Source organism: Stegostoma tigrinum, chromosome 7, assembly GCF_030684315.1.
Source record: "Stegostoma tigrinum isolate sSteTig4 chromosome 7, sSteTig4.hap1, whole genome shotgun sequence".
Classification (NCBI taxonomy): Eukaryota; Metazoa; Chordata; class Chondrichthyes; order Orectolobiformes; family Stegostomatidae; genus Stegostoma; species Stegostoma tigrinum.
Genome location: NC_081360.1, coordinates 32,991,340 through 33,011,296, shown reverse-complemented (window position 1 = coordinate 33,011,296; position 19,957 = coordinate 32,991,340). Strand labels below are relative to the sequence as shown.

The 19,957-nt window shown below is 39.1% G+C and overlaps 1 protein-coding gene across 5 annotated transcripts in view; it reads left to right on the top strand.

Moving 5' to 3' along the window:
• slc39a10 (solute carrier family 39 member 10) overlaps positions 1–19,957 on the top strand; it is a 68,019-nt gene that overhangs the window by 12,732 nt on the left and 35,330 nt on the right. For 3 of the 5 annotated variants that reach the window (XM_048533933.2, XM_048533930.1, XM_048533931.2), the window contains 4 exons: positions 10,073–10,997; positions 14,023–14,203; positions 17,762–17,946; positions 19,419–19,634. In XM_048533933.2, coding sequence (XP_048389890.1) covers positions 10,089–10,997; positions 14,023–14,203; positions 17,762–17,946; positions 19,419–19,634 — 1,491 coding nt within the window. In that variant the 5' untranslated portion in view covers positions 10,073–10,088. Of the gene's footprint in view, positions 1–4,817; positions 4,922–10,072; positions 10,998–14,022; positions 14,204–17,761; positions 17,947–19,418; positions 19,635–19,957 lie in introns of those variants that run through there. The other 2 variants (XM_048533932.2, XM_059647156.1) reach the window with 2 other exon arrangements.

Below are 19,957 nucleotides of genomic sequence, written 5' to 3'. Positions count from 1 at the left end.
CCTCTGATTATTTTATATGTTTCAATTAAGTCACCTCTCAACCTTCTCTCTAATGAAAACAGCCTCAAGTCCCTCAGCCTTTCCTCATAAGACCTCTCCTACCCCCCCCCCCCCCCCCCCCCCCCCCGCCCAACATCCTAGTAAATCTCCTCTGCACCCTTTCCAAAGCCTCCACATCCTTCTTATAATGCGGTGACCAGAACTGTACACCATACGCCAAGTGCGGCCGCACCAGAGTTTTGTACAGCTTCACCATAACCTCTTGGTTTCAGAACTCAATCCCACTATTAATAAAAGCTAAAACGCTGTATGCCTTCTTAACAGCCCTGTCAACCTGGGTGGCAACTTTCAAGGATCTGTGTACATGGACACCGAGATCTTTCTGCTCATCTACACTGCTAAGAATCTTACCATTATCCCTGTACTTTTCCTTCCGGTTACTCCTAACAAAGTGCATCACCTCACACTTGTCCGCATTAAACTCCATTTGCCACCTCTCAGCCCAGCTCTGCAGCTTATCTATGTCTCTCTGCAACCTACAGCAACCTTCGTCACTATCCACAACTCCAACGACCTTAGTGTTGTCTGCAAATTTTACTAACCCATCCTTCTACGCCCTCATCCAGGTCATTTATAAAAATGACAAACAGCAGTGGACTCAACACTGACCCTTGCGGTACACCACTAGTAACTGGTCTCCAGGATGAACAGTTCCCATCAACTACCACCCTCTGTCTTCTTTCAGCGAGCCAATTTCCGATCCAAACTGCTATATCTCCCACAATTCCATTCCTCCGCATTTTGTACAATAGCCTATTGTGGGGAACCTTATCGAACACCTTGCTGAAATCCATATACACCACATCAAACGGTTTACTCTCATCTACCTGTTTGGTCAGCTTCTCAAAGAAGTCAATAAGGTTTCTGAGGTACGACCTTCCCTTCACAAAACCGTGCTGACTATCCCTAATCAATTTATTCTTTTCTTGATGATTATAAATCCTATCCCTTCACTGGTCTATAATTACCAGGGTTATCTCTACTCCCCTTCTTGAACAGGGGAACCACATTTGCTATCCTCCAGTCATCTGGCACTATTCCTGTAGACAATGACGAGTTAAAGATCAATGCCAAAGGCTTGGCAATCTCCTCCCTGGCTTCCCAGAGGATCCGAGGATAAATCCCATCCGGCCCAGGGGACTTATCTATCTTCACCCTTTGAAGGATTTCTAATACCTCTTCCTTGTGAACTTCAATCCCACCTAGTCTAGTAGCCTGTATCTCTAAACTTGAATAAGTGTCCAGTTTTGTCGTAAAATAATCCTGCCATTCCAAGGATTAGTCTATTGATCCTCCATTGTACTCCATTTATGGCAAGGTCATCATTACTTAGATAAGGTGACCAAAGCTGGAGAGAATTCTCCAGCATGTCCTCACAACACTACACAATCACAGCAGATCATATGCTCAAAGGTCTGGTACTGAAATCCCTGTGTGAGGAAAAGCCCTAATCCATTTGTCTTCCTAATTCCTCGCTGCAAGAGCATGCTAATTCATATTTACTCATGAACATGGACACCGAGTCCCTTTTGGACATTATCACTTTATAACATATCATCATGTGAGAAATATTCTGCAGTTGTTTTCCCTACCACTATGGATAACTTCATACTTACTCACATGACATTCTATCTGTCATATTCTTGCTCATTTTACCTAAGACTGTCAATCGACTTGAAGCCTCCTTGCATCTTTTTCAACTTGGTTCCACTTAATTTTGTAAAATAAGCAAATTTGGAAGCATTACATTTGGTTTGCAAATTAAACTCTTTATATAGATTGCAAAAAAACTGGCCCAATCACTGATACAGACTGTTACAAGTGGGTATTCCTGAGAGTGATCTGTTTTCTCCTTTTTTTCACTGAATTGGTGGACAGACAGTCTATGGTTATGTATTACTCTCAATCCTGTGTTCTCTAATTTTGTTTATTTGGCCCCTTGTGTAGGACCCTGTCAGAAGCATTCTGCAACTCCAAATATACCACATTCACTGGTTTTGTTTGGTCTATACTACAAGCAGCACCCTCAAAAGAAGACTGTCCAACATGTTTGTCAAGCATGGTTTCACTTTCATAAATCAGCTAATGACTGGTCAATTTTACTATTATTTTATAATTTTCCAGTTATCATAATGATTGCTGCCCCTAACTGTTCTCCTACTGATACTTGACTTAATTGACCTACTTGATTCCCCCGTATCCGTGTCTAGCAGTACCTCTTTTCTCATCGGACTGGAAAGCTGTTGCTGCAGATTTTGTGTGTTGATCACACTCTGGGAACTCATGCTCCTTGGTAGCTTTCACAGTACTGCTATCACAGTCTATATTTGGATAATTAAAGTTCTTCCTTCTAACTGCTATTCTAATTTTTGCAGCTGTTTCAAATTTTCTTTTCTTGTGCATCCTTCCCATTGGGACAGACAAATTCAACGTCATTAGAGAGACAAAAGATTAATATACATTGGTCATAAGCATATTTTTTTCTAATTTAAGGTAGAAAATACAGATGAGAACCACGCTGAATGTAGAAGGTTCAGAGAGGAGGTGAAAGCAATTGAGAGAAGCGAAGAAGGACCTTTGCACCACATCAGGAAAATTAAGCAGAATGTGGGTTAAAATCTAACATTTTACATACTAAGTGAGCTTCAAAGATTCAATTCAAAACTGTATTTCCCTCTAAATGAGCAACAGTTCATGATCTCAATTTTAAATTCTGTCTCCTATTGTAGAATATTGGTGGTTTGGCTTAAATTGAGTGAAATTGGTTCCTGCCAGCACAAGCATTTGACAGCTCCTTTCCCCGTAATCAGGATTCTTTTCCAGCTCGCCTGCCTGTGATTGGAGCAGCTCCTTTCATATTCTGTCTAATCTAGTCTACTTACGGGGGCTGAGATAGCAAGAACTGCAGATGCAAAAATCAGAGATAACAAAGTGTGGAGCTGGAGGGACACAGCAGGCAAGGCAGCATCAGAGAAGCAGGAAAGCCGACATTTGGAGTCTGGACCCTTCTTCAGGAAAAAAAATCTGAAGAAGGGTCCTGACCCGAAATGTCAGCTTTCCTGTTCCTCTGATGCTGCCTGGCCTGCTGTGTTCCTCCAGCTCCACACTTTGCCCCCATAAGTAAAAAGATAACAATGTTTTTCTAGTTGGTCACACAATGATTGAATTTTCCCAAATGATTTAGGGATTTGTATGTCAAATTTCTAGCTCACAGCATCAGGGACCCAGGTTTGATTCCACCCTCGGGAGACTGACTGTGTGGAGTTTGCCGATCTCCCCTAGTTTCCTCTAGGTGCTCCAATTTCCATCTGCGATCCAAAGATGTGCCGGTTAGGTGGATTGGCCATGCTAAATTGCATCATACTGTCCGGGGATGTGCAGACTAGGTGGACTAGCCATGGGAAATGGAGGATTACAGGAAAAGGGTAGGGGTGTGGATCTGGGTGAGATGCTCGTCAGAGGGTCAGTGTGAACTTGATGAGATGAATTGCCTGCTTCCACACTGTAGGGATTCTATGATTCTATGAATTTACCTGCTACTCCTCTTTTAAAAATTGTGATGTAAAAAAGGGGAGTTAAGGCTGGGCCAATTTTCATTCCTCCCTATCTCATTTTCCCACCTTTTTTTCCCTCTAACTTGTTGCTTTTGTCAAATTAGTTTCCAATTACCAACTTACTTTTGAGCACCTGACACCAGTGAGCAATATGACAAGTGACAAGTTGGATTGGGCACTCAAATGCATGGAGATGAAGTGAGCTCCAAGTCCTAGCCATGGCAGATTGCAAGAAGACAATAAACTCTGAAAGGTTTGTGAACCTAGGGATGGCTTTAAATTTATACCTGGCATATCCTGAGTAGCTTTGTGCTGCCGGTTTCTAGGACCTCTCTCCCAATCTGGTGCCATCATTTTCATTTCAAATTGCCTTGCCAGATGCCTGACTCTGGGCTACACCTGCTGGCAGATTCTTTGTATCCCTGTCCTTTGCTGTGTAAGCTCCCATTGAAGTATCCTATTCCTCAGTACAATGTTAACCATGATTATTGTGGTTATCTCTTGAATTCACGCCCTTGTGACTCAGGCAAGAGTGCTGCCAACTGAGCGATAGTTGACAGGATATTTCTGAGAGAAGGTGAACATATTCTGAGGATGAAAAGCCACTCTAGATAGATGAAACATGTTGTGAATGGTGAACTGAAGTAAATTTCTACACTGTCTCTTTTCATTGTCAACACATTAAAGTTTTATCTCATGTGTCAAGAGTAAGGATTGTGAAACGGTTCAATTAGGGGATTTTGCATAACTATGCTGTTCGACCCAGATTGGTCCTGACCTTGAGGTTATCTTTTTTGCGTCACTGATGTGTGGAATTGTCACAGTAAGTAAAATGTGTGACTGCACTCTCTGGGTTCTGTGCAACTGCAATTTTTTTAAAATGAATTATTTTAATCCAGGTTTTCACACAGGACCCTTGTAACCTTGAGGGGCTTGAATTGCTATTTTTAGCATAATAATAATGGTGTTTTGGCGGCTTGCACCATTGTTAATATGTGTAGGTTCAATTAAGGTAGGGAAAGGTGAATTATGCAATAAGAAATTTCATCATAGTATGCTGGCACATTTTTGGCACTTTGTCAAAGACTGTTAAAATTCTGTTCTCCCTACTCAAGCTTCCGTTGCCGTGGATGATGATTACTAATTTCTGAATTTATGCTGTAATATGCACCACAGATTATTAGATTGAAAAATAATGGCGATGGATGACCTGGGTATGACATGATTTACGGCCAACACGTGATGTTCGGACTGGCAGCCCAACCAATGAAATATTAAAGATTCAGAGTGTCGCTCCAGTATAAGAGGTTTTGATTTTTAAAAGATGCTTCATTGGGAAAGCATATTCTTGCCAACTTTGCCATCTGTTGTTGCCTAAAAGTAATTATTTTAAGGACCCCATCTATTTCAGTATTTCATGTGTTTAACTTAAAAATTCTATTAATGTAACAGGACACTTTATTGGAGGGTACAACAGTTGTGGCTTTGCTCACTGTTGTTCCAAGTCACCAAAGCTGCATTACCCAGAAATATGAGATTTTCATTTTTTTTCCTTTCTCTCTCTCTCTCTCTCTCTACTAACTGGAACCGTATGTACCACTACCAAAACCCAAGTCTGCACTCTGAACTTGTAATCAGCTTTGAGATTCCATTTCCTCACAATTCCTAATAGTCACCCTTCCAAATTCTTAATCATGTTTGTTTACCTTGCATTCTGAGCATAAAACATTCCAAATTTCTGTAGCTGACGTGGTATTTGTATACACTGACTGCAACCTTTAGCTCTAACTTGTCTTCTACCACCTGGCTTACTTTGATTTTTTTTTTCCTTGTTGAGAGAAAGTAGTTCATCCTGATATATTGACCTGGATTTACCTGTCTCAATAGCAGCAAATGCTCAGATGTTTGTTGCAGTTGGAACACCTTGTCAATGCCACATCAGGCACCTGTACTTAAGCTGAAGCCTGAATGTTGAGTGTCTCTCCACGGACCCCAGAGGGGTGATACAAAAGATCCTGCTGGACCTTGTGAAGTAGCAAGGGACTGTAATTCAAAAATTGGGCTGATTGGTCACGAGTTACGGTGTTTTTCACACCTATCTTCTTCATGTTCATAGGTATAGAGTTTGCACTGAAGATTCCACATGAGTACATGATAAAAGCAACCACTTGTATTATTGAGGTTTATTTTTTTAATTCTTTCAGGAAATGTTGGTTTAGTTGTATCGATCAGCATTTATTGTCCAACCCTATTTGCACTCAAAAGATAGTAGTGAGCTGCCTCTTTTAACCACTGCTATCCATTTGGTGTCCATAAGCTGTTAGGGAGGAAGTTCCAGATTTTGACTCCATGACAGTGAAGAAATGATGATACATTTTCAAGACAGGATGATCAGTGACTTGGAGAGGAACTTGTAGATGGTGGTTTCCTGGGTATCTAATGCCCTTGTCCTTTTGAATGGTCATAATTGTGGATTTGGAAGACAACAGGGCTGAGTTTTGAACCTTGTTGTGTTTTGTGAAGAGGTTCTCTCCATCATTAGCTATGCACCGCACTCTGATGCACCATGCATCCTATCTTTCGTCTTGCCATACACCATTTTTTAAAAGCCCAGTCTGCACTTGGTAGATTACTCCCAGGCCACATGCTGCCCCCCGCTGTGTGGTTTAGTGGGAGGAAAACTAAAAACAAATGCTTCTCACAGCACATAGGTGGCATGGCTGACATGTCATTGGAAAGACGAGTGTACCTTCATAAATGTATTGCTCTTTAAGAATCATGCCATTTAGATTACCTGTCCTCAACCTCAACCCATTTTTGACAGGATTTGGCTGTTGCTCCCTCTTGCTACTACCACTACTGCTACTCAGGGCAGTAACCAGTGATGCCACTACCCCACTTCCTCCTGGCTGTAACCTATGTCCTCTGGTGCACTGTTATTCCTTCCACTTATACGTTAAGTTCACACCCCTTCACAATTATTGTCATCTCTGCAAACAATTCCCACAATTGATTTCTCCAATTTCCTTACAACAGTAGTGTCTTCCTGATAAAGTTCCTTGACTCTCAGGGGTTAGATCTCCTGTTACCAATTTCAAGAGATAGCTCCGACTGACTGACCTAAACCCCAAACTGATCTGTGTATAGTTCTTCAACTGACTTTTTGTAATAATATGTGGAGTGCAGTTTTTGAGCTGTAAGCTTGTTGATAATTGACAAGTTCCAAACATTTTTTGTTTTGATGAAGCATCTCAACTGTAAAGCAGCAGATGCTTGTATTGAATCAGTGTACCTTTGCCTTTTCTTGGGATAATCTTATGTACAGATTTTCCTCAAAATTAATGGAACATTTTTTTGCCTTCAGCTTATGTTCCTTGTCCACTCATTTGCAGACTTTCTTGTATTCACAAAAATATCTGCATTTATACAGTTCTTTTAAGGTAAAGCTATAACAAGAACCTTCACAGAGACTTGAACATAAAGTAAAGTATAAGGACAGATGTCCGAAAGCTTTGTGAGAGATTTGTTTTAACAAAAAAAAGTTTATTGCTTTAGAAAGGAATTTTGAAGGTATGAGGTACAATGACCAATGATTTAGCAGTGGAACAAACTTGCTTGAAACAGAGAACTGGAAGAATGTTGGGGTTGGGGAGGAAAAGCAGAGATTATAGTGCAGAGAACTATCATGTTTGTGGTAGTCCATAATATAAGCATGATACTAATGGCTAGATTGTTTTAATGTGGGAAGGCCATTATACAGCAACTAACACAAGGCTGTACCTGATGAAGGAACCTCCTGCTTTTACCGTCCACTCTAGGGGCATGGATAGGATTGAACAATTGATAGTCGACTTGCTTGGATTTATTATGACACAACTTTCATGATCATCATGTCCTACGATGTGATATTAATACAGCTTTTGACTCAAAGATGGGGATAATACTGTCACATTACAATACCCCTTCTTTCATGCCTTTCCCCCAACTCTTGGAAAACAGATACAATGCAGTTAGTGGAATTAGCAAGGTAAAAGGTTAAATGCCAATTGTTTTTCCTTCAACACATGTGAAGAAATGTTCTGTATACTTATTGCTAAAGGTGTAAAGTCTGTTTAAATATATTTTCATATCCACATTATTATTGTGTTGTCAGTTTTTGGGGTCCTGGTCAGCTTGTTGTAGTTTTGTTTTGTAACGTATGAAGAAGCATTCCAAACTACAAGCTTTACATTGCATACGGTCAATAATACTTGAATAATTTTTTTTCCATTTACACACATTACTAGTTTCTTGCACTGTACTACTTTGTTTTTGAAGTTATACATTGCTGTACCTGATATCAGTGTGGATCATCTTGCCTTTGTAAAAAGTTATAATTATTTTTTAATATGACCAAAGTAGAATGGTCCAAAGGAGCAGCGCGTAGAATTACACTGTGTATGTACATAAAGGTCCACTGTCCAGATGCAATGCACAAATCACTTGGTGCTTCTGACGTTTTTGATGATAAAGAAAACAATAGGTCTATTTGAACTATATTTTCCTATCTAACCTCCTCCCACCCGTTGAAGTTAAATGTTTCTGCTTTTCCTTTGGATTGTAAATTTGGTATTTAAAATTATGTGGAGAATGGTAATTCAGTGTTTTGTTACAAACCTTCACAATTTAAAAAAAAATCACTTTACTCTTTTTGACACTTTTGACATTGTTTGACAATGAACCACTTAAAAGTTTGGTTAAAAAATGCTGAGACTTGTGGAATGGGAAGGTGAGTTTCAGTTTAGATATAAAAAAATTTTATGTTTGGGAAAGATGACTGAATCGTAGCAAATGTTTGCTTCTCAAACTGGAGGTTTGCAGGCAGTGTTGTTCCGCAGGGTCAGTGCAAAGATCACTGTTTATTGTAAGTATTTGGATATTAGAACACAAAAGTAAAATTTCAAAATTTGCCAATGAAATCAAACTTTAGGTTGTCGCATACAGTGAAGGTGATACCAATCAGTTGCAACAGGACAAAGAAAGTTTAGCAGACCTGACAGGCACGTGTTAGATGGAATTTAATACGAAGAAATATGAGCAGTTGCATTTCGGCAGAAACAATGGGGGAGGCAATATAGATTTGATGGTGCGGTTCTGAAGATACACGACCACCTTAGGGTTCTTGTGCATAGATTTTTGAAGGTAGCAAGATATATTGAGAGAGTAATTAGCAAGCTTTATTCTGTACTTCAGAAATAATGGATTCTAGTACTGGGGAGGTGGTAGTAGAGTGGTAATATCACCGGACTAGTAATCCAGAACCCTAGGCTAATGTTCTGGGATGTGAGTTTGAATCCTGCCATGACACCTGGTGAAAATTGAATTCAATTTTAAAAATGGGAAATTAAAATCTAGTCAAATGGCAATCATATAACTACTATCAATTGTTGTAAAAACTCTTGTACACTAGAAAATCTGGTTCACTTATGTATTTCGGGAAGGAAATCCCATCCTTTCTTGGTCATACTCCATTTCCATGTAATATGGTTGATTCTTAATATCCCTTTGAAATGTCCCAACATGCCACTTTATTCGAGGGCAATTAAACAGAAATAAATGCTAGCCTAGCCAGCAATGCTGCATTGAATGAATGAATTAAAAAGAAAAGAGAAGTTACAAAGCTCCAGTTAGGCCACATAGCATTGCTTCCAGTTTTTGTCAGCATACTTAGGAAGACTGTAAGATTCCTTGGAGGATTGAAAGAAGATTTACCAAAATGATTCTGAGGTGAAGGAAAATTAAGTTGGAGACGTTAGGTACCTCTGCTTAGAGCAAACCAGGATGAGAGGAGGTGTATAAGATCATGGCAGGTAGACCAAGCAGAACTATTTTCATTAGTTGACAATACATGGACTAGTTGGCATAGATGTGAAATTTTGGACTAGAGATGCAAAGAGTTACAAGGAAAAATCTCTTCAGTGCATTAAGTGGTAACTACCTGGAACTTGCTACCACTGTGTGGTAACAATAGATACAGTAAATAAGACCATAAGACATAGGAGTGGAAGTAAATAATTTCAAAAGCAAATAAACTTGAAGGCTATACATATGGAGGGTGGTGGGAAATGGAGCTACTGGAACTGTTCCACAGAAAGTTGGCATGTACAGTGGGTAAAATGGCTCCTTCTACACCGTCATGATTGTATGACTAAAATTAACATTTAATACCATATTGCTTTTTCAGAACAATCTTGTTATGTCTGTCAATGTTTATTAAGTATTATGTTTGACAAAGCAGAATTGTGTGAAATTTTTACTGTAATTTTTTTTAAAAATTATGTTGAAACATGATTGAGAACTTTATTTTTCTTATTTTGCACATCTTTAAAATTCATTTTGGTAACATAATACCGTTTTGTTACAAGATGGAAATCAAAATGATTTAATACGTTCTTCTGAAATTGTTTTTTTTCTTTCAGGTGTAGTATATCCACCATGAAGGTACACCTACACACAAAATTTTGTTTAATTTGTTTACTCACCTTCTTGTTTCACCATTGCAACCACTGCCATGAAGACCATGACCATGACCATAACCATGATCATAACCATACTCCTGAAGAAAACCATATACATAAGCACAATGATTACCAGATCTCCGAGGAATCTTACCTTCAAAATAATCCCAGCAAGAGCTCTCTACATCATGCAGAAAATAAGCAAATGTATTACATTCAAAAATTGTTCAGTCGCTATGGTGAGAATGGGAAGTTGACCTTTCATGGTTTAGAGAAGCTCTTATCAAATTTAGGTCTTGGAGAAGTTAAGATTCTAGAGGTAGAACATGAGCATGATGATCATGACCATGTTTCGCATCTAGACTTCTCAGACCAACTCAAACATAAGCAAGCACACTCCCATTCACACTCCAATCACACAGCACATGACCAAACAGTACCAATTCCCAAGGTGAAAGTGGGGCATTGTAAAAACTCAGATAACCAGAATGCACATACCATTTTGATCACCCCCACTGCTTATCATCAACCTCGACATCATCACCACAACCATCATCATGGTGCAGCCCATTTTGCAGGTTCGCAGATTCATAAAGAGAGAGAGCAACTTCCTGACCTTTCAGATGTTAACACATTACAGCAGCAACCCAAAAAAAGGTTCAAAAAACGCAAAAAACATAAAGGTATAGCAAAACACCCAGAAATTACATTAACTACATCTCCTGAAGAACCCTTCAATATTATGTCCAAAACTGAACATGATGGAGATGAGCATGTTCGTGCTACTGAGGACGAAACAACTTCTCAATACAGAGCAAGGAAAGATTTGAGTTCCTCAAAAATGAGTCATGAAGATCAACTGGAATCTGAGTTTGTACATGATGAGGTGAGAGTGACTGAACTAGATTAGTAATATTTGAACATTTTACAGTTTATATATTGGGTAAATGATGACCTAGTGAATTCAGAATGGTTCTCCACTGTGATAAAAATAGAATTTCTAATATAAGCTTCCTTTTCTTAATTGCTTAAATTTAATTTGTCAGCTTTTTTCTGTAGTAATATGACATTCAGATGATATTTTATCATTTTGAAAACCAGCTTTAGGGCTTTATAATTACTGTTTCTTCCTCCTTCACAATCTTCTGTCATTGTTATTACATAGGATTTCTCAAACCTTTTTATCAATTACTGTTTATTTTGCTGGCTCCAGGTCCCTTTATTGTACTAACCTAACTACTTCAGAATGAAAAATAGGGAAAGCTCAAGCTGCCAAATTAAGAATGGAAGCTGCAGAAGGGTCTCAATCTGCTCACTCGGGCATATGCCTTCCTACTAGCATCTGCAGAGAAAAAGAATATCTTTTGCTTTAAAATTGACCTGCATGCAACCTTGTCCTATAATTATTGTCTTATCCCTTCAATCTGTTTGAGTTGACATTTGAAGTAAATTAGCTTAGACCACTTAATTTTATAATATTTTTGTTTAAAATTGAGGCAGTTTTTAAAGCATAATAAAATAAATTAGAACTGATTTAATGTTTGAAAGGTAAATGATCCCAATATTATCAGGTTTAAGATGCAAAATTCATTCTTAAAAATGTACTTTGTGAATCTTAAATTATGTTGAAATCTAAAAGAACTCATGAAGAGGTGCACTAAAAGTTTCCAAGTGTCCCGAAGTCTTACCAATTTTAGAGGAAAAAAGAGAGTTCAGTTTAAATAATTAACATAAATTAGCTACAATTAACTGACAGCAGAAAATTTTGTAATATTAACTTTGAGTTTTTTCAGTTGTTTATTCTCATGTAGTTTGTTGTAAAAACCTGCAGCTAATTTGCATGCGGCAAACTCTATAAACTGCAATATTGATAAATAACCAAATTAGTTTATCACTTTCCCAAAAAAAACCATGTCTCCATGTCATGGAGAGCTTGCCATTTTTGTTTCAGATAGTGGCCTGCGATCTTTTATGTCCAAATAAGATGACAGACTGGATTTCCAGTCTTTCTTGTAAAATATTGCTAAGGTATTCTCATCAGTCTGAAGGCCATCTACCTAAAAAATTTACTCCTCTTCTTTTCACGGGTGTTGTTTCACCTGTTTAATATTTTTCCAGCATTGTCAGTTTTAATTTCAGATTTCCGTGATATGCAATATTTTGAATTTGCAACACTTTCTCACATTCCAGACTTAATTTTACCAAAAAAGTCAGCATGGCAGAAATTTCAGAGTCTTTCATGGATAGTTTCTCTGTGAGGTCTAGTGAGTTCTGTCACCACTATTTTACTATCATGGGCTCACTAGTGTTGGGCGTACCGGCTGCTGGAATTTGTGCTGCTGGAGCCATATGTAAACCTGAGCCGTGGTATGTTGCTTCATAGTATGTTGCTACACAATTCTAAAGGACATGACTGCTGAAAGAGAGTTGACACCCCACCACATTGACATGCCCTGGATGTCTTGCCGGTCAGGTGGTGGAACAGAGGACAGTCCTCTTTTTACCAGGACTGCCAAGGAAGATCATAGCTCCATATGAGCCAATCTTGTCTGAAATTATCATCTAGGTTAGTACATGTCCACATTCTGGAGGAACACCCAACAATACATGAGAAGGTTAATGACTTTATGCATTCCACAAGTTTAAGTAACACTATCCTCTGTTTACTTCCTCACATCCTTTAACTTGGTCAATGTACCCACTACCCACCATTATTCACGGTCTACCATTCTCACATTTGCATGCAGCATCTTCCCTCAATCACTGTCACCTAACCCTGGATTACTAAACTGTATGTCCTCTGAGGGTCCGACTTAATAACCTCTTAAAACTGTCCATCAAACTGTCTGTAAGCTCCCAAGCTGTTTCTATTGCTTGTAAAACTCAACCTAATGCATTCAGCTGTTATAACAAACCATTACCACTTTGCAATAGTGAAACCAATTGAAATTGTTAAAACAGATGGCTTTTTTAAGTTACATCAAGTGAACTGTCAATCTTTACACCACAGGAACAGGTGTCTATCTGTTTTCTCAGGAAAAAGAACAGAGCTGTTTTTCTTCAATTTACTTATGATCATCAAGTTAAGAGCCTCCAAATGCACTTTCCTTAAAGTTTAATACTTGACGATACATGGGAAAGTACTGGAATTTGTCTCAGCATTTACACTGTGCAGGTTGAATTAGCTTTGCAGGGCAGAGATCTTTAATCAATCACTTGAGTAAAAACAAATCTAACCCATAATACAATATCTGTCTACTCAATTAAAAGAAAAAGTTTTCTTTTGTATTCCAAAGTCTTTCAGTGAAAGAATCCAGGATCTGGTGAATTCTTAGTTCACCATTTCGGACAGTGGTTCCCCCAACCCTGTAAATCAGGTATTGTTATAGAAAAGACTGACTTTACGAAAGATCCTCGTGTATGAGCATGGTGGTAGGTTGGACTCTCCACATCGGAGCTAGTAAGTCAGAAGTGCTATGCACAAGAGGACTACCACACAATTATCCCACGCCGGCAAAACTTGGTGGAAATGGAAATAGTCCTGTCTACCATTGCAGCAGAGCAATCAGCATCTAAAAGAAGATGGTTTAGTTTCATTTTGACTGTGGATTATAGTGTCTGCAAACAAATTTTCATCAATTTTTACATAAATTTTTTGTAATTTCCTTTTCTAATCTTTCTGGACAAAATTGAAAATACTGATGTAGCTTTCATTCGTATGTTATAAGTGTACATTCCCTTGTTTACATATCCAGTAATAAGGTTTTAATGGTATTTTCCATGTAATATATTCAAAAATTGTTCAAAAGTTACTTTGGCAATTGATATTATTATTTTGTGATATTAAACTGTAATCTGAAGTGCTAATTTGGTGAGTTTTTAAAATATTTAAACAAATGTGTTCCTTCTAGTGCCTGAACGTCTCTCAACTGCTTCAGAGCTATGGTCTTAGCACAAATTCTGGGATTTCTACAATGGAATTTACCTACCTGTGCCCTGCTTTGCTATTCCAAATTGATAGTAGAGTTTGTATCCAATATCATGATGAATTAAGTATGGAGCCTGTAGACAAACAAGATTCCGTGTTACCAGGTGAGGCATTATATATGATCTAAAGTAAAGCTGGAATTTGTTTTTATTCTTATGAAGTGGCCACAACTTCAAGCTTCCAGGCATTTTCACATCCATATTTTCTTACAAATATGTATTTATATCAGGAGACTCATTCACGACTACAACATTTGCTTTAATCTGTCAGAAGTTCAGTTTACTCTTTTTGCCCTGAGTTGGCCTACTGCAGAATTTTGTGCTTTTTAGAATTATTTGTTCTTGGGATTTGAGGCCAGCATTTACTGCAAATCCTAATTGTCCTTGAAAAGACAGCAGTGACCCACTACCTTGAATCACTGAAATCCATATGGTGTAGCTGCATCTACAGTGTTATGGAGGGAGTTCTAAGAATTTGACCCAGCAACAAAGGATAGCTCCAAATCAGGTTGGTGTTTGACTGGGAGAGAACCTTACAGCTGGTTTTGTTTTTATGCTTCCACTCCCTTTGTTCTTGTAGGTAGTAGAGATTGGGGGTTTAGCTGTGTGCTGTTCAAGGAGATTTGAGGAGTTGCTGCTATTTATCTTGTTGACAGTACTCATGTAATTTGTAAGTGGTAAAGTAATTGGTAGTGGAGGGAATGATGTTTAAGTTGATGGATAGGCGCAGTCTTGTTTGTCCTGGAATGTGTAGAACTTAAGGTTTTCATTAAGGACAGCCGAGAAAAACTTGAAGAAGATTCCCAGAGCCAAGTGGAGGAAAGCCTGCCTGAGGTCTCTGGCACTGTTTGAAGTTTAAAGATAAAGATTAAAGTGCAAAATATCCTTGTGTTCCATCCATCCCAACCCATGACTCCTAATTCCCTACACCCATCCCAAAGGCCACTACTTCACACACCCTCTACAATAACCTAGGCCCCTGGACAGACTCCAATCCCTTTATATTTCCACGGCGCTCCGTGTCTGTCACATAGCCACCCTTTGCCCTGTCGATTCACCCAATATTTACCATGAGAACATGTGCGCCTTTGAGAAAAATGCATTTTTGTTGAATAGAATAAGTGTGTTTCAGGCTTACAATTGAAAAAAATGATCTCATTCATAAATTATATTTAATGCATTCAAATTTCTTCACCTCCATAAGAATAATTATAAGAACAAGCATCTTATTCAACTGTATCTGCATTGGGAATTATCACCCCCCTGCAAATAGTCCAAAATTACTTGCCGTTAAATTGTAACATGGAAGTTACCCACTATGCTAAAGAATCATTATGAAATCTAAATCAATAATGGAAATCTTCAGTGTTAGAACAGCAGACAGATCGAAATAGAAAGCAACCATTGTCAGATCTCCTTCCAAGATTTAATATCTTCGATAGATCTCTTTTAACAGCTCTGACAGTTCTTCTGTTTTACACAGAAACATTTTGACTTTTAACAAGTGCAAACAGCACGTGACCCCCATTGCTTGCCTTGCCTCTCCTAAGTACAGTCTTGCCACTCACATGAGATGCCTTTCCTTTGTGTCCATGGCATTGAAATCTCTCAATGAATTGTGATCAGTAGTAGCAGTGGAAAATTGATCATATTCATGGTTGACAAACAGGAGGCTGAAAGAAAACATCAAACCTTGCAGCATCTGGAGGAAAGGAGCAGTCAACACTTCAGGTGTTACTCTTATTCAGGACTGGATGTGGGAGTAGGGGGAGCTGCAGATAAGGTTGGGGGGAGTCTCCAGATCCAGTGGGTTGCCATGGGCCCTCGCATGGGCCCCAACTATGCCAGCCTGTTTGTCAGCTATGTCGAGCAGTCCCCCTCCAGTATATACACTGTTACTTTTGCCAAACTCTTCCGCCATTATGTTGATGACTGAATCAGTGCTGCCTCCAGCACCCAGGCAGAGCTGGAGAAGTTCATCGACTTCACCAATTTCCACCCCATCCTTGCTTGGTCTGTCTCAGACACCTCCTTCCCCTTTCTTGACCTCCCCTTTTCCATTTCTAATGACAGTTTAAGCACTGACATTTACTGTAAACCCGCAGACTCCTGTAGATACCTAGACTACACCTCCCATGCCGTATCCTCCAAAAACTCCATCCTGTTTTCCCAATTCCTCCATCTCCATCACATCTGTTCTGACGAGTCGGTGTTCCATTCCCAAGCATCCTAGAGTCCGTCTTTTTCAAACAATGCTCATTTTGCCCCTTTTATCATCCAGACAGTCCTCCACTGCACCTCATCCACTCCCCACTCCACAACTCTTAACCAACACCCCCCCGCCAAACATAATAAAATTGGGTCCCCCTTGTTCTCACTTTCCACCCCACCAGTCTCCGCATCTAACCTATCACAGTCAAACACTTCTGCCAACTCCAATTACACCCCACCACCTGGAACCTGTTCCATTCCCCACCACACTCTGCCTTCTGCGAGGACCATTCCTTTTCCCACTCCTTAGTTCGTGTCACACTCCCCACCAACCACTCAACCCACACGGTACCTTACCCTGTAACTGTAAAAGACGCAACACCTGCCCACACACCACCTCCCTCATCTCCATTCAGGGCCCTAAACAGCCCTTCCAAGTAGGGCAGACCTTCACCTGAATCTCCTTCGACCTAGTCTATTGCATCCAGTGCTCCCGATGTGGTCCTCTGTGCAATGGTGAGACCGAGCATAGACTAGGTAACCGTTTCACTGAGCATCTCCACCTTGCCCATAACAGCTAATCTAACCATCCGGTCACCGCCCATTTCAACCACCCGCCCCAGTTCCTCTCCAAGACATCCAACCTCGGCCTCCTCCAGTGTTGCAGTGACTCAGAACGCAGGTTCGAAAAATACCACCTTATCTTCCGCTTGAGCATCCTGCAACCCAGAGGACTCAACACTGAGTTCTCTAATTTCAAATAACTTTCCCACCCATCCCCCAGCTTCCCTTCCAGCCCCACCTCATCCCTTCCATTCCACCTTCTGACCCTCCCCTCCAGCCCCCTACTGGATTCAGCCCTCCCATCGACTGACTAGGTCGTACCTAATGCCACCATTCTGCCTCCATCCTTCCCTTCCCTCCCCTCCCCCACCTTCATCTACAGCTTCCCCCTATCCCCACATCCAGTCCCAAAGAAGGGTACTTCCCAAAACATTGAATGCTCCGTTCTTCCAAATGCTGCCTGGCCTGCTCTGTTTTTCCAGCTTTCTATTTGTCTACCTTAGATTCCAGCATCTGCAGTTTTGTTGCCCATATCCATGGTTATTTTATACATTGTTATGATACATTTTAGTATATTAAAATAAAATTGACGTGAAAATAATTTCTAATATTACTTGAATTTAATACCTCCAGGTATAAGAAACAGAAAATCTTGGTATTATCAAGGCTGTTATTCTACTTTGCATGAATGGAATTTTGGAAAATTGATGTGCAGTACAAAATCAAGTAATTTGTAATAAATTTATTACTACTTCCCTAGTGAATGAAACTGCAAGATTGAATTAAAATTCTCATTTCATTAAAGATTTTTAAGCATACCGTTGTTAACTATTTTCTTAATCTTATTTTGATGTTTTTGTGGTAACCAAATATATTCTTCTGAATCAGTTGTTTCTTACACAGTTTGGATTTGGGGATTGTTGTCAATCACCATTATAAGCTTGTTGTCAGTTCTGGGTGTCGTCCTTGTACCGATCATCAATCAAGTGTGCTTCAAGTATCTTCTGACATTCCTAGTGGCTCTGGCAGTGGGAACACTTAGTGGTGATGCATTACTGCATCTTATGCCGCATGTAAGTACAATTTCATTTAATGAGAATGTAGTTTGTCATGTGGCTCCAATCTTGGGTGGGAGAGAGCACTTTGAACTGAGTTGCTCAAAGAGACATTGAAAAGGTTTCAGGAAGGCAGACAAATGGGCCTTTCTCTGCTCTGGTATTGAGGCATTAATTTTATTGCAGTGATCATAGAATTCAATTTACCAACTGGCCATCGGTGATTGTTTGTAATGCGCTTTATTTTCACCTCACTTCTACATTTTGACATTTTCTCAGTGCAGATTTTTCTTTACTTGTTGGAATCACCGTGGTCACATATTTGTGTCCTTGCTCCTAAATAAATTGAAATTGGATTTGGGGTTTTCTGGCTTTGGCTGTTTGTTTGGCTTTGTTATTCATTGATTAAACTTAACTAGCCCCCTCAGACCTAATCACTATTATTAACAACACCCAAAAACATCAGCTCTTTGAAGGTTGACAGCACCAAGTGGAAGCTCTTCATTCATTGGTGCCAGGTCATAATTTCAACATACTGAGATATCATGCTCTATCACAGAATGATACTGAATCGGAGATACTTTGAGGTTGCTGTACAACCACATTATTTCTTCTGCCTATCATCCCACCTGTGCAGGAACACCAGAAGTTTTCAAGAAGATGAAGGATTCAAGAAAATAAAACATTGGTTTTTTTTTACTTTGAATTTACTGCTGACCTGTTTACTCTGATACCTTTCAGTTCTTCTAAACTTTAAAAAAAATTGTTGCAGATTATTTTAATTAATGAAACATATTGATTATTGGAAGAAAGCCTATCTTTTTACCAGACAAATAGTCCCGTCTTGTTTCCTCCATTCATTATTTACAAAAAACTAAACCTGAGTTTTACTTCTTTGAGAAATTGCCATGCTATTGTCTACTCCTATGTCTTGTGTTTCGTATGCTGAGGAATGCAGATCGTCAACTTTTTATTTTGATTGGTAATTAGTAAGTAATCTGACATCCTCAATTCCTTTACAAGCATTGTCAAAATCTGAAATATTTTGTGATTTAATTATAAGTATCATTGATTTGAAGATTTGAGACACTGATCTGTTTTATTTTACTTTGTTTCCATACTTTGTTTCCTACACTCATTCATGGTGTATGGCATCACTGGCAAGGCATTTGTCCATGCCAAATCACCCTTGAACTAAGTGACTTACGTTGGTCATTTCAGAAGGTAGTTAAGAATCAACCATGTTGTTGTGATTCTGGAGTCAAATGTAGACCAGGTAAGATTGGCAGATCCCTTCCTTAAAGAGCTGAATGTATCTGATAGGTTTTTATAATAATTGATAGTACTTTCATGGTCACCATCAATGAGACTCGCTTAATATTCCAGATTTTAATGCTTATAGTCATGTGTCTAAGTTGTTCCAAATTCATTGTGAGTATAGTCTGAGATTTGTGCTACATCACGATTAATCTTTTTTTCTGTAAAAATAGTCACAAGGTAACCATGATCGTAGTCATCATGACCATAACCATGACCATGATCATGATCATAATCATACTCATACTCATGGAAATCATGAAATCTCTGAAGATCTCCTCACACTACATAATGGATTGTGGAAAGGACTTACAGCTCTGGGTGGTATCTACCTCCTTTTCATCATCGAACACTGCATCGGCATATTCCGTGATCGCAGAGCCAGCAAGGTAAGATCAAAATGTGTGCATTATTTCTGGTAATTCAGTGTTCTCTTTCCTATGCTTAAATGGTAAATTGTCTCAAATTCCACCAAAGCTGTGTGCAACTATTTATGCCAGTACATTAATTCTAGTTGGGAATGACCCAAACTATAATTCCACCTATTCAGGAACAAATAAATAATGTACATTATAGTTTATATCTCATGGACAATATGACATTCCATTTTAAATCTGAGAGTAACATACTCCAGTCACAAACAAAAATCTTAAAAGTTAAAGCCAACTATAAAGCAGTGGGTATGTAAGTGCAACAATTAATAAGGGCAAAT